At 38.3% G+C, this 13,369-nt stretch overlaps 3 protein-coding genes across 5 annotated transcripts; 1 reads left to right on the top strand and 2 right to left on the bottom strand.

Annotated features, from left to right (window-relative positions):
* LOC129569402 (60S ribosomal protein L7a) lies at positions 1-1,725 on the bottom strand. Its single transcript, XM_055448198.1, has 3 exons — positions 1,469-1,725; positions 883-1,012; positions 1-781 (listed from the first exon to the last, which is right to left on the bottom strand). Exons 1-3 carry the CDS (start codon positions 1,481-1,483, stop codon positions 105-107), a joined length of 822 nt encoding a protein of 273 aa, XP_055304173.1. The 5' UTR covers positions 1,484-1,725; the 3' UTR covers positions 1-104.
* Positions 1,726-1,855: 130 nt separating this feature from the next.
* LOC129569393 (protein deltex) lies at positions 1,856-5,461 on the top strand. Of its 3 annotated transcripts, none has more exons than XM_055448185.1 (6): positions 1,856-2,262; positions 2,545-2,835; positions 3,001-3,152; positions 3,215-4,485; positions 4,571-4,679; positions 4,873-5,461. In XM_055448185.1, exons 2-6 carry the CDS (start codon positions 2,622-2,624, stop codon positions 5,065-5,067), a joined length of 1,941 nt encoding a protein of 646 aa, XP_055304160.1. In that variant the 5' UTR covers positions 1,856-2,262; positions 2,545-2,621; the 3' UTR covers positions 5,068-5,461. The 3 variants fall into 3 exon arrangements, with proteins under 3 accessions (XP_055304160.1, XP_055304161.1, XP_055304159.1); XM_055448186.1 differs by having other exon boundaries at positions 1,856-2,173; positions 4,873-5,317; XM_055448184.1 differs by having other exon boundaries at positions 1,856-2,835.
* Positions 5,321-13,112, bottom strand: LOC129569379 (uncharacterized). The gene is made up of 5 exons (XM_055448167.1): positions 12,972-13,112; positions 11,140-11,199; positions 10,909-11,058; positions 10,117-10,593; positions 5,321-10,034 (listed from the first exon to the last, which is right to left on the bottom strand). Exons 1-5 carry the CDS (start codon positions 13,024-13,026, stop codon positions 6,019-6,021), a joined length of 4,758 nt encoding a protein of 1,585 aa, XP_055304142.1. The 5' UTR covers positions 13,027-13,112; the 3' UTR covers positions 5,321-6,018.
* Between the last annotated feature and the right edge of the window lie 257 nt (positions 13,113-13,369).

The following is a 13,369-nucleotide window of genomic DNA, read 5'->3' as shown; positions in this document are numbered from 1 at the left end:
TCATGTTCACTGAATATTCATTTATTCCGTTTCACATTGGTTACAAACATCAGCTTTGTAAAATTTTTATTATGTGTTTTTTTCTTATGCGCGTATGAAAAAATTTAACCTTGTTTCTGTGCCAATTCGCGTGCCTTGGCTTTTTCCAATTTAGCGATACGGGCCATACTCTTGGCACCAAGAAGACCACCGCCCCAGTGACGACGAATTTCATCGGCACGTTCGTTGTAGTTGGTCTTGAGGGTTTCAACCAATTTGGTCAAGTTTGAACGGTCGGCAGCATCGACGGCGGACAATGCAACAGCCGAGCAGGTCTTGCGACGAACCAATGTTCCCAAACGAGCCTTTCCTTTCACAATACAGTATGGAACGCCCATTTTACGGCACAAAGCTGGCAAGAACAAAACAACTTCCAATGGATCGACATCGTGAGCGATGACAACCAATTGAGCTTTCTTCTGTTCAACGAGCTTGGTAACGGTGTTGGTGCCGGCACGAACAAAGAGTGGCTTCTTTTTTGGTTGGGCTTCCTTACCCTTAGCCTTAGCTTCAGCTTGTTTCTTTAAACGTTGCTTCTTGGCCAATTTGGATTCTGGGCGGTATTTCTCCAACAATTTGAACAATTGAACAGCGGTTTGCTTGTCAACGGTTTGGCTAAATTGGTTGATTGGTGGTGGGATCTTCAAACGTTTTTGCAAAATAATGCGTTGACGTTGGACACGCACGTATTTTGGCCAACGAACGAATCGTGACAAATCACGTTTTGGTTGGATGTTTTGACCTGAAAAATTTACAAAACACATGTCCATTAATTTTTGATAACATTTTGCTTGATCAGTGATCAGGTGTGAGTGTCGAATGTTAGCGACAAAAATGACTTACCAATGCCGAAATTCTTTGGTCGCTTTTCGAACAATGGGTTGACAACCTTCTTTGGTTCAACCTTCTTGACGGCCAAAGGTGCTGGGGCAACCTTTTTGCTTGAGCTGACAGCCTTCTTCTTCGGGCGTGGCTGAAAATTAAGCAAAAATCGATTTAGTTTCCGGGTATTGCAGAAAAATAATCACACAAAACACGTTGAGTTGTGGTAAGTGAATGCAAAATCAGGTTATGCTTAAGTCGATGTCATATGTGATACACATTTGTTAGCAAAACGGCATGGGATGACAATACCTGTCTCCTACTCAAGTGTTTAACCAAGAAATTCATGACTTTTTTTTACTTTTGCAAAGCTTATAACTTTTGTTTTAATAAGTTCTTTTTGTGGATTTCAACAATTCAAAAACTCAATGTGGTCAAATCACTGAACACACACGAAAAACTTCATCAATGATACGTCAACATAACCATCAAATTGCATTCACTTGTACTACGCAAACGAAGATTTTTTTAAACAAATAAATTTTCCGAAAAATTCGTAATAAATCCAAAAAATGTTATGTGAATTATAAAAAAGAATGTTTTCTACCTTTTTGACGACCATTTTCACGCGATTTTCTCAAACGATGATAATAAAAACTTGAGATTATTCAGATCGCTTCACACAGTGAATCCGATCCAATTCAATGTTTTTACGAAAAGACTTTTGAAAAGCAATGCGAGCCGGAACTATAGCTCTTGTCAACGAAAACACATGAACCTCAATCTGCGTGAAGTTGGTTGCTGCCACAAAAAGATTGTCACTGATGAAAAGCCTTTGTCGTCTGCTGTAATCGGCTTTCTCTTCTCCTCTGTTATTTTCGATAAATGGAATTATTCAATAGGGAAAAAAATTTATTTTTTTCAATTCAAAAATTTTTTTTTAAATAAATTATTCTCTTGAACAATTATTTTTCATTTTTTCAAACAAAATATCGATTTACATTCAAAAAATGAACAAATTTCTTGCAACTACAGAAAAAGTGTTGCCAACGTTGCCGTCTTTATCACGTATTGTAAATAGAAAGTGTCATTGTGATTTACAAATGGCGTACGATTTGTGCAAGGTGCATTGTGCCAATCGAATCTGTTCAAGTGCAATAAATAAATAAATACAATTTGCAGCTAAATTTATGTGTACAAATTCGAATAAACACTCAAATTGAAATAGTTTCGATGCAAACATTTGGCCAGTGTTGTGAAAAAGTCTAGTATTTCGACGATTCGGTTCACCTTGGAGTTAATCCGTACAAGTGTAAATATGATACATTGACTGAACACAAAACAAAGTCATAAAAATGATGGTGAAATGAGAACTGCATTTATGTATATTATTAGCAACAGGTTGAATTTTTAGATGCTTTCGTCTCTTAACTCATCCATTCACATGCATTTATCGAAAATGTAACATTTTCATTACGATCTACCGCAAATAAACGAATTCAGTTTTAATATTTTCCCGTGCCATTTAAATTGAAGAGTTGCATTAAACAAACAAAAAAACAATAAATCACATCGAACATCTTTGACATTTAACAAATTCATTGACCTTTTGCCCACCATTGATTTTGTTCACCATTCATTCAATTGGCTTCTGTTTTTTCTGGTTGCATCGCAAATAAACAGATAAATGGATTCTATGGCGCATATAGCAATGCAAGAAAGTTGATTTGAAATTAGTGCGATTTCGGAGTGTGAATAAAATGGGGCATGCTGTTGTTGTTTGGGAATATGAGTCGTGCCATCGCAGCAATGCCAACTGGTTACCGTACACCCCAGCCGTTTCACAGTTACTCGAACGAGCCCATGGGAAAAAGCTAACCAGAGTACTGCTTGGTGATGCTGATCCCAGCTTGGACCAATACATTGTCAATATTCGGACAATGGTACAATGCAGCGAATTAGAAGAAAGTGCAGGTAAGTGCAGACACTTTTCGATGCTTTTTTTCAAGGATTTTAAACAAAATTTCAGGTTTCAACGTTAATTCAAAAGAAAAAAAAATTCCATATGAATTGAGCAAAGAACTATGATTGTAAATGGATTGAATAAATTATTTAAATTCAATTTATTCGTTTTTATAGACTTTCCCTTGATCAAAGTTCGCCGAAAGATGTACAAGCCAACGACAACGGCTGGCAAAGGTATCAAATGGGAATGGCTGAGTTTGACCACCTCCGAATGGAATATGTACAATATGGATGTGCAAAATATCATTGAAGATGCTTGGTCAAAGGTAATCTCTTCTTTTTATCAGCTCTTTATAGATAGATCATCATGTCAATCTCTATTTTCCAGGGCATTCAAATGTACGATTTCATGAGCACCACTCTGAATCTTCCATATCGTATCAACCTAAGTAATTTAACCGAAATTCGCCATACAAATGGAGCGATAAAGCGAATACGACGTGTTCAACAGGCTCCATATCCGTTGATCAAAGTGAATCCAGATGTAGAATTATTCGGTGTCCTAGACACAGTAGAACGTTCAACAAACATTATTGTGCCAGCCAATGTAGCCAGTTTAAAGCAATTGCCGCCAACTTCAGCGCCAAGTAAATCGAAAAAACTCTTTCCAAATTTAGTCAAGTCGAAACATCAAACGTCTGCCCCAAACGATGGTAATGCGTCTAATGGTGCTTCGAATACGAGTTCATCGTCGAGTGGTTCCAGTTCATCGAAATTGGCCCGGCAGATATTCAACAATTTGAACATATTTAGTAATAAGCAGCACAGTCACAACGATCAACCGCAAAATAGTCCAAATTTGACGCAGTCAAAGCAACAATTGAATACAAATCCAATGAAACTGGAACCGGTTTCCAGTTTACGCAGAAGTATTGAAATTGGCCATCAAACTCATCATCGTCGACTGAGTAACAAAAGCAATAGTTCCACGGCATCAACACAAAATCTAATCGCTTCGCGGCACAGCCGACGTTCGTATCGATCACAAGACGATGACTTGTATTTGGAAACAGACGGCGACAGTAGCTGTTATAGTGCAAATGTCTCGTTGGGTGGAGGAAATCTCAATGCGTACGGCATTCGTAGACCAAGTGTTGATACAATCTCCACATATTTGAGCCATGAAAGTAACGAACGACTGCACTATGCAGCCACGGACTCGTTTAATGGAGACGATGATGTCTTTTTGCCACCGCACAAAATCAACGGATCAATTGTGGGCGTGGACGCAGACAGTGACAGTATCAGTCGATTTGTGAATGTCGTTCATCCAGAATGGCCAAAATGTCGACCGTGTGTCATTTGCCTTGAAGAATTACAGCATAGTCCTAATAATCCAGCCGTTTCGTTGATCCGATGCGAACATTTGATGCATTTGAACTGTCTGAACCATTTGATCATAACGCAAAGTGAACAACAACAAAAACAATCACCGGAGAATAACCGAAGAAATACGCCATTGTATATTGAGTGCCCAGTTTGTGGCATTGTGTATGGGGAAAAGTACGGAAATCAACCAGCTGGTACTATGACTTGGAGTATCATCCCGAAGCAAGTGGCCGGCCATGAAGGACAAAACACCATTCAAATTATTTATAAGTAAGTTTTTCATACAAAAAAAACGCGATTTTTTTTTCTTCAAATCTCAAAATCATCATTTTAACTTTTGAATTTACTTTGATAGTATTGCGTCTGGAGTACAAACTGAGCAACATCCACATCCTGGACGATCATTTTTCGCTGTCGGTTTCCCAAGAACAACATATATTCCAGATTGTCCCTTGGGACGAAAGGTAGGCGTGTTAAAAAGAGATCTGAAGAAAAATGTGTTTTTCTTATTTTTATAAGTTGTTTCCATCCCCGTTTACTTTTCGCTTTATTTTTATCCTTAAAGAGAATGAAAATTCCCATGCAATTGTTACTTACAATTCATTCAGAAAATATTTCCACACTCATTCATAATCTTCTTTCCCATTCGTTCCTTAGGTGCTGCGTTATTTGAAGATCGCTTTCGATCGTAAGCTGATCTTTTCGATTGGTCGTTCGGCCACCACCGGCAAAGAGGATGTTGTCATTTGGAACAATAGTGTGGATCATAAAACACAATTCTCAATGTATCCGGATCCAACTTACCTGCAACGCTGTCTAACGCAACTCGTGCATTTAGGAGTGACTGATTAAACTCCACAATGAACTGCCTTAAATTTTTCAATTCTTGCCAGTAAATTTCATCTCTTTCATTCGACTCGTTCGACGTATTTAAAAACATCCATAAATTAGTTATTTAAACGAAGAAAAATAAATCATGAAACAAAATATAGAATTGACAATAAGTGTCTTCCAAACCGCAAGTATTCAGTGCAAAAGAAAATCTCAATCCATGAACAAATATTTTTTATACATGTATAGAAAAGAAGCAAAGAAAAAGAAAGAGTTTTATATCGCGTGTATTGTTTTTATAGATTTTTTTTTATTATTATTATTTTGATCTGTATGTTTTTCATACAAAATATTTTGCTAAAAATATCTTTTTTTTCTCTGATATTAAATAACTACCAATTATCGAAATTGCAAATATTTCGATTGAGAGTTTATTTTACCAATAAAAAATCGTTTAAAATTAGTATTTAAGAGACAAACTACAAACGAAAAGAAGAAAAACATATATTCAATACGTGAGAAAGTAAAAACCGAATCCATCATAATAATAATGTAAAAAAAGAAATCTCTCTTTTTTTCGTGTATTCAAACAAACAAAAAAACGAAATAGAAAATCAATTAAAATAAAATTTTAATTCGTTTTTTACACAAAAAAAAAACCAAAATGTTGATCACTTTTTGTCTATCGTAGCGTTAGTCATGTGTTGTTATTATGTATGATATAAATATGTTATATGTGTCAATCATAGAAAAAAATTGCGTGCGTGCGCCCAAAAATCAACCCCACAGAGGCATACTAAAATGCATTGACTCCCTAAAAAAACAGTCTAATGTGCATACGAGCATCGGTCAAGTTACTGAAAAGTCGTTCGTTCTCTTCGATCACAATGTGTTTTTTTTTTCTTATAAAGAATCTCGTAGTGCACCATCTCTTATTCGAGAACGAAACTCAACAATTTCAAGCTAAAGAGTCTATTTGCTCAGATTAAATTCAGCAAACAAATCGTCAAACGCATCATCGACATTGCTCTCATCTAGTAAATTAACATTTGGTAACGTTTGACTTTTGGCCAACGGATTCGGCGATATTGACTTTTGTTTCTTTTGCAAGATTTTGAGATGATGTGCCGATTTTGTGGTCGTTGTACGACTGCTCATCATTTCAGACGGAGAGATCGTATTGGATTTTTGCTCCTCAACCGTTCGTATCGATGCCGATGACTGGACACTGTGCTGTGATGATGAACGTTGCAATCCTTGTGGTGATTTATTGCCGGAAAAATATGCGGCGACTGTTCGTTCCTTTTCCAACACTTCCGATCTCTTAATGGCACTTTCGTATTGCTTTGGCACTGTCAACAGGGTACCCGATTTTGATCGTTGTAAACCACCTTTAGCCGAATCTTTCTTTTCACAAACTTCTTCATCATCGTCGACTACAACCGATTTACGGTTAAGCATTGCGTTTAGTGTTTGAGCATAGTGAGCAACACGACGCTTCGTTTCCTTTGTTTGTCCCGGGTAAATGATGTGACCGTCTTCAACTAATGGCGACGATGGAGTTTCCGTAATTTCTGGTGGTTCAAGTTTTTGCGGTGTTTTTGATCGAACTGGCGCAGGTTGTGGTGGTGTCTTTGGACGAATGGGCAATTTTTTTGGCGGAGTTTTTGGTCGAACGGGTACAGTTTTCGGAGGTGTTTTTGGTCGTATTGGAGTACTTTGAGGAGGGCTCTTTGGCTGAATTGATGTGTCGACTTTTGAAAATGGCTGCAGTGGCGGTTGTTGTTGAGGCAACTTTGGTGCTTGTTGAATCGAATGCTGTGCCTGGAGAATTGGCTTTGGTGCTTGTTGAATCGGTTTGGGCGCTTGCTGGATCGGTTTTGGTACTTGTTGAATTGGTTTAGGTGCCTGCTGTACAAATTTTGGAGCTGGTTGCACAGGTATACTTTCTTCAACTCTGGGTGCCTTCTTAATAATTGACTTCGGTTTAATTTGCGGTTGTTTTGTTTCATTGAAAACTGGTCTTCTAATGTACGATGGCAATGGAGGTTCTTCCGTGTTACCTTTCGACTCGAATTGTTGTAACAGCGCCAATGTATGAGTTGATTTCGATTTTTTCAATGCACCAAATGGTAAGTATTGATTATGGGATGATTCATCAACATTTTGATGATTGTCAAACTCCAAGTAATCAAAGTAATCCGTGTTCTGTGCGGGAAGTGATTGCTTTCGTTTAATTTCATAGTTGGAAATATTGGGTTGATGTTGAATTGTGTGGCTTCTGTTCAAATTCGTGCCTTTTACTCCGTTATTCTGTATGCCATCAGCAGGCTTCCTTCCATAAGTTGGTTTGCTGAAATCTAAATTTGAATCGACTTTCGGTTGAATATATTGTCCTCCGCAGCTGTTCAATTTCACTGGTGCATCAATTTTCCTATTTTCCATCGGTCTCGGTTCGAATTTTCTGAGTGGAACTGTCTGCTTGGGCAGTTCATATGGCTTTGGTGCAAATTCATTTTGATTCGAAACTAACACATTGTGCGATCCATAATAAGATGTATTGTTCCGCAGGCAAATCGGTGCACCTTGTTCGGGCGTACTATATTGTGCGCTCGAGATATTTTCCATCGATACAAAGCTATTGTTCGGTTTGACGCGCACAGTTTCAACCGGTGGCACATATGTCTCATTCACATGACTAAAGTTTGGCTCCGACAATGGTGACATTGACTTTTCACTATATTCCGATTGGCGTTTCTCATTTCGATTATTCGTTAAGAATGTACGCAAATTGGCCGCTTGTTTCTCATCATCGTACCGCGTTGTGATTTTATTAACAACCGTTGCTGTTTGACCCTGTGGATATTTCATAATTTGTGATGTTGCCATAAATTCACCAGAGCTGCGTCGTGAATCGTGACTGGTGTGGCTGGGTGCATAATTGTAATCGTATGTGGGTGAAAATGGTTGAGGTGATCGATAATAGTTATTCGGTTCGGAGAGATATTCATTTGAACTGTACACATCGACAGTTTTCATTTGACGATTCAATTTCGAAGATCCAAGCAGTGGAGGTGGCATTGTTCGCGTCGGTGATTTCGATTTCAAGTAACTGTTGTCGGGTAAAATGGTAGCTTTAATCACTGGTGATGTGACTGTTTCGGGGCCAAATGTTGATACGCTCGTCGGTTGGGTGTAATCTGTGGAGGTGTATGTGTAAGTTGGGAAGTCATTTGGCGATGCAGAAACTTGTGATTTTGGTGTCATTTGATTCGAATGCGGCGGTGTGTATGGTGGATTCAATGGTGATTGGCTTGGCTGTTTGCCCAATGGCACATAGAGTGGGTTGTATGAAGTCTGCTGCATCTTTGGTGACACGGTATTTTGCATGTAACTGTCCACCGAACCGTATTTATTTTGTTGCCAATTGTTTTGCTTCACATGCACATTTGGATCACGATAAAGTGGATGATGATAGTTTTCGGTTGGATGTGATGGTACCGATTGGTGTGTTCGAAGTTGTGGTTTGGTAGTTGCCACCGGTTGGACCTGTTTTTCGAGAGCTTGAAATGCGGCCACTTTATTGTGCACACTATGACTGTTGTTATATTGATGATGATGATGAACTCCATTCGGAACCTGTGGCGGTTTGTTACCTTGAACGATCTTAAATGGTGAGGTTGGCGCATGCGTAAAGTTATTCTTTTTACTTAATCTTGGTGATACGGGCAATTGTGGGGCTTCATGTTCGAACGAATTTTTTAAATTGCCAAATTTATTGCTCCAGTTGGACTTTTGCACGGGCAACGTTGTTTTCAACGGATTCACCCATGATGAATGACTTTCGTCCGCATTCTTATTCAAAAATGCAATAAACTTCTTATCACCCGATGACTTGACTTTGAAATCGGGCAAGTGATTCTTATCCACTTCATTGTTACAATTCGATTTTATATTCTCACGAATATCATCCACTGTCTTTTCATGGTCGAAACTATTTTTGAAGCCATCCGAAAATCCATGATCGTCATTAAATGTGTCCAATTGTTCTTTCGGTACATCAATCGTATTGGCACGTTTCATTTTCATTTTGCGTAGTGCAAATTTGTTCATTGATTTATTTGCGGTGTTTGCAGTTCCATTTGATGGAGTTTGTTGAGCATTTTGTGAGTCCTCATCATCGGAGTCGGTCAATGCATCAACCGATGGATTCGATTTTCGGCGCAAAGCGGTTTTCGATTGACTTATTGTTTGTTCCGTTCGAGTCATAGTAGTCGTTGTTGCTGCTACTGTTGTTGCTGCTGCTGCTGGCAAGGCATTCGATTTATCAAGTCGATTCACTGGGAATACATGCTTCAAATTCACACTCTCCGGTGATGGTACAATATCGATTGATTTTGAAAACGATCTTGAATTTTTACTTTCACGAAAGATACTTCGAATATCTTTGTCCAAGTCATTTGAAAAGGTTAAGTTCAATGACTTGCGACGGCTGTCATCACTCTCGTCGTGCAGGAGTTGTTGCTCAACTTCGTGTGACACTTTGGTGGCAGTTGTTTGTGCAAGATTTTCCGACAAAAGTTTCTTCTGCAAGTACAATCGTGCGTCGGCCAATTCTTCTTTACTCACACCAACCGTGTTGAAACGATTGTTCTTTTGTCGCGAAAAGCGTTTCGAAGACGGTGATCGGTCGTTTTGCGGTGTCTCATCATTGCCATTATCATTGCCAATACCGTTATTCAATTGTGGCATTAGTTTCGAGAGCAATAATTCCGTTGGCAACAGTTCGGTCAGTGAAAACAGCTGCGCTTCGGCATTGTCGGTGGTTGACGTTTGCAAAACGCGTTTTAGCCAAGCGACGAGCGTTAGAATTGTGTTCCTTTTCCGCGTATCGGTTACGACTTCTTGCTCTTCCAACAGCGTACTTTGCAGTCGATTCAACGCTGTTGACAACTCATCCAGAATATTTGATCCATTTGCCGAGTCACCTTTAATCAAATGAAAAATGTCAATTTTTACACCGTTAAAATTTGTATGAAAAAATAAACTCGTCAAAAAAAAATCACTCACTTTTTTCGTTTTTATCGGCAAGCGAATTAGATCGGCTATTCTTGTTGCTTGTGGATGGTTCTTTCTCTCGCGACGGCGTATTCTCATGTTTCATTTTCGTTAGATCGTTTCCGTTCGCTGATAACAATCCTTGGAGTAGAGGCAACAGTATTGACTCTTCTTGGCTTGTCAATGCACGACCCAATCGCGGCTTATCGATCCCTTCCTGCTCTTTGGGCGCTTCCACTTCTTCAACTTTTTCGACCTTTTCCACTTTGGCGTGTTTTTCTATTTTTCCTACTTTCGTTACTTTCTCTTGCTTTTCCTGCTTCACTTGTTTCTCTTGCTTCACTTGTTTCTCTTGCTTCACTTGTTTCTCTTGACTGACCGTTGTTCGGGACACCTTCGATTTTTGAATCAACTTCTGTGTCGTTCCATCAGACTTCAGAACAAGCGTCTCCTGTGCCTTCTTTTCCTCCTTTGGCACGATTGTTTCGACTACGAATGGGTTATACCGAAATGAGATCATTAACAACAGGGATAATCTTTCGTTATTAATGCAAAAATAATTAATAATATCAACAAATGTTTTCAATGTAATTAATTCCCATGCAATTTGATATTCATTTAAAACTAATTGGTATTTAATTCTTGAATCAGTAGTAGTTAAAATTCACTACATTTTTAATTTATAACGAAAATTCAATTTGCGTGATTTATTTTTAAAATCTCTCAATTCATTCAAATGTTTTTCTTTCATGTCAAACACGACAGAGCACGTTTCCCATGCAAAACTGTGTGTAGTGCACTGACCTTCAGAAATCATCACCTTGCCTCCCGTTTCGTCGACATACTCTTCTTCATAATCCTCGTCGACTTCAACCTCGATCTCTTCGTACTCGTATTCGTACTCGCTATCACTCTTATTATCATCATCGACGGTTGGGTCGGCTGTGTCGACCACTGTGCAATTCGAATAAAGTACGATAATTGCGTTAATAAAGCGTTATTTGTCAAAAAAAAATGCATCCGAATGTTGTTTACCATTTTTGTCTGTGGCCGCTCCCTTCGTTTGTTGTTGCTTAGAGCTCATAGTACTAAAATCTGGCGATCGACCGAGAAAAAAGCATAAAAAAAAAAATTTAAAAATAAAGAAATCAGGAAACAAGTAAACAAAATACGATTCATAATAATTTCTGCCAAAAAAACAACAACGAAAAACGTTTGTTCAATTACCAACTAATTTGAAATCAAACGTTTCTCTTTTCTACTTCTTCATCGTCTTGGTATAAATAACATAAACTAATTAAACTAACTATTTATACGATTCAATCGTCAGGCTATTCTTATCGAAGTGCACGTACTAGCAACTACGTTCTGTGTGCCATATGATTTCGTTTGAAAATTTTGCCGAGTCAGCACGTTCGAGTTTATTCAGAGCTCGATCGTGATTTTCTCGCTCTCCTACGAACGAAAAAGACAACAACCAAAACGGATTTCATTGCCTGTTTATCTCTTTCACCAATAATAATAATTCAACGACCTTGAATGGGTTGTTCGAGTTCGTGATTCTTTCTCCGTTCTCGGAAACGGGCCGTCCTGTTCATCTCATTCGTCAATGCACAATGGTATTGTGCTTACAACAGCCAAAAATATTCGTTCACATTTCGAGAGAAAAAAATGGTGTTATTTTTAAATCCAAGCCGTTAAACGAGTGTGAAATCGGTGCGGAACACACAGAGGAAAAAAAATCGAGTCACCGATGCAGATGGTGGTATTGTATACGCTTCGGTTGGGGCAATTAATGGATCGAATGTGCTAGTCGTTGTTAATTGAATTGTTGTTCCAGCAAATGGAATCGATCATTTCTTACGGCAATCTATTTAGACTTATGTTCTAGTCGCTTGATTGCCGTTTCGTTTGATCCACTTGTGGCGCTTCAGATGTGATCTTTACTTTGCACATTCAAACACACACATACACACATGCGTTATGTGTGAGAGACAAGTGAGAAAAAGAGCGAATATTTTTATTCGCTTTGATGAAGGATCGAGTGGAAGTGTGTTGTCTCTATTATTGCGAAAAGTTTTTGTACGACTTCGTCCTTGTAACGATCTTAAAAATGGATGTTTTTTGACATCTTTATTTCTCACTTCGCAACTCTTCTCTTCATTTCACGATGAAATGTGAGATCGAAAAATGATCAAGCAACGCTACAGCTCACAGGAGATGAAGTCGTTACTAATTTTCATTTCTAATGAAACCGATAGGCGTTTGACTTGTGAATCATATTTTGGTCAATCGGACATTTATTAAGAAAATAACTAATTCAACCTTTAATTTATTATCTCCCTTGCTCGCTCTCAATCGATCTTTATCGCGATTTTTTCGTCTCACAATCGAACGAGCATCGAAGGAGCCGAGTATCCTGCACTAAAACTTTGACATCATAAATCGAGACGATGACCAATCCAAATGAAATCTATTACGCGATATTACACTGTCTCGCTCACACGCTTTGACGCTTTGAGGAAGGAAAATATAATATATATACTACTACTAGCCATTCTACTTTTGAATGATGATTATTTCGAATAAAGGCTATGCGTGGGCATTTTGCGTCGCCGCCGATTGCGATCTGAATATTTTTTCGATGATTTCAACTATTTTTACGTTCTTTTTTTTCTTCAAAACGATAGACAAAAATTCAATCGTTTTGGAAAATTTCCTCCCACTCTAGCGATTCAGCGTTCCGGATGCAATTTTTGTTACGACGTAATTCACTACAACGCACTCGAGATCAGCATCGATTGTATGCGCTGATGTGTTGCTTTTTTCGGGTTTATTGACTCATTTAAATGCATGAACTAATTAACCTTTTATTCTCCGTTCAGCTTCATTTCGCAATTTTATTTCAATTAATCGTTGCATTGTTCACATTCCGTTCGACCGTTATGTTCAGCTACCGTACTACATATATTTCAACTATGTGCTTTCATCTAATTCAATTAATACACAACGGTATTTTATTTTTTTGGCGAGAAAGAGAGCGACAGAGGAAAGAAAAAAAAAAGACGAAAAAAATGGGCAAAACTTACATAAAAATAAGCACTGGCTTTCACTTTCCTGAGAGGATGACTAATACAATTTCGGTCGTCGCTTGCTTCTAACTTGATATTTACTCGGTCGAAATGCTTAAACTGGCATTCACACCAATTATGGTTCGCACGAATATTTCCTCACTCAAATCAGGCAAACAAAGGAAAATTGAAAT

This window comes from Sitodiplosis mosellana, unplaced genomic scaffold (genome assembly GCF_009176505.1).
Source record: "Sitodiplosis mosellana isolate CC-2019 unplaced genomic scaffold, AAFC_SMos_1.0 Smas_scaffold_30, whole genome shotgun sequence".
NCBI classification, from domain to species: domain Eukaryota; kingdom Metazoa; phylum Arthropoda; class Insecta; order Diptera; family Cecidomyiidae; genus Sitodiplosis; species Sitodiplosis mosellana.
Note: the sequence above shows the minus strand (reverse complement) of the source record. Positions and strands in the feature narration are given on the sequence as shown.

What these genes read in the sequence shown, in the direction of transcription:
- LOC129569402 (XM_055448198.1), bottom strand. An exon ending in ACCAAAGAATTTCGGCATTG is followed by an intron (nt 782 to 882) that starts GTAAGTCATTTT and finishes TAAATTTTTCAG; the next exon opens with GTCAAAACATCCAACCAAAA.
- LOC129569393 (XM_055448185.1), top strand. Translation starts at nt 2,622, where the DNA reads ATGGGGCATGCTGTTGTTGTTTGGGAATATGAGTCGTGCCATCGCAGC. An exon ending in CGAATTAGAAGAAAGTGCAG is followed by an intron (nt 2,836 to 3,000) that starts GTAAGTGCAGAC and finishes TCGTTTTTATAG; the next exon opens with ACTTTCCCTTGATCAAAGTT. An exon ending in ATTGTCCCTTGGGACGAAAG is followed by an intron (nt 4,680 to 4,872) that starts GTAGGCGTGTTA and finishes TTCGTTCCTTAG; the next exon opens with GTGCTGCGTTATTTGAAGAT.
- LOC129569379 (XM_055448167.1), bottom strand. Translation starts at nt 13,026, where the DNA reads ATGCAACGATTAATTGAAATAAAATTGCGAAATGAAGCTGAACGGAGA. An exon ending in AGCGGCCACAGACAAAAATG is followed by an intron (nt 11,059 to 11,139) that starts GTAAACAACATT and finishes CGAATTGCACAG; the next exon opens with TGGTCGACACAGCCGACCCA. An exon ending in CAAGGTGATGATTTCTGAAG is followed by an intron (nt 10,594 to 10,908) that starts GTCAGTGCACTA and finishes ACCCATTCGTAG; the next exon opens with TCGAAACAATCGTGCCAAAG.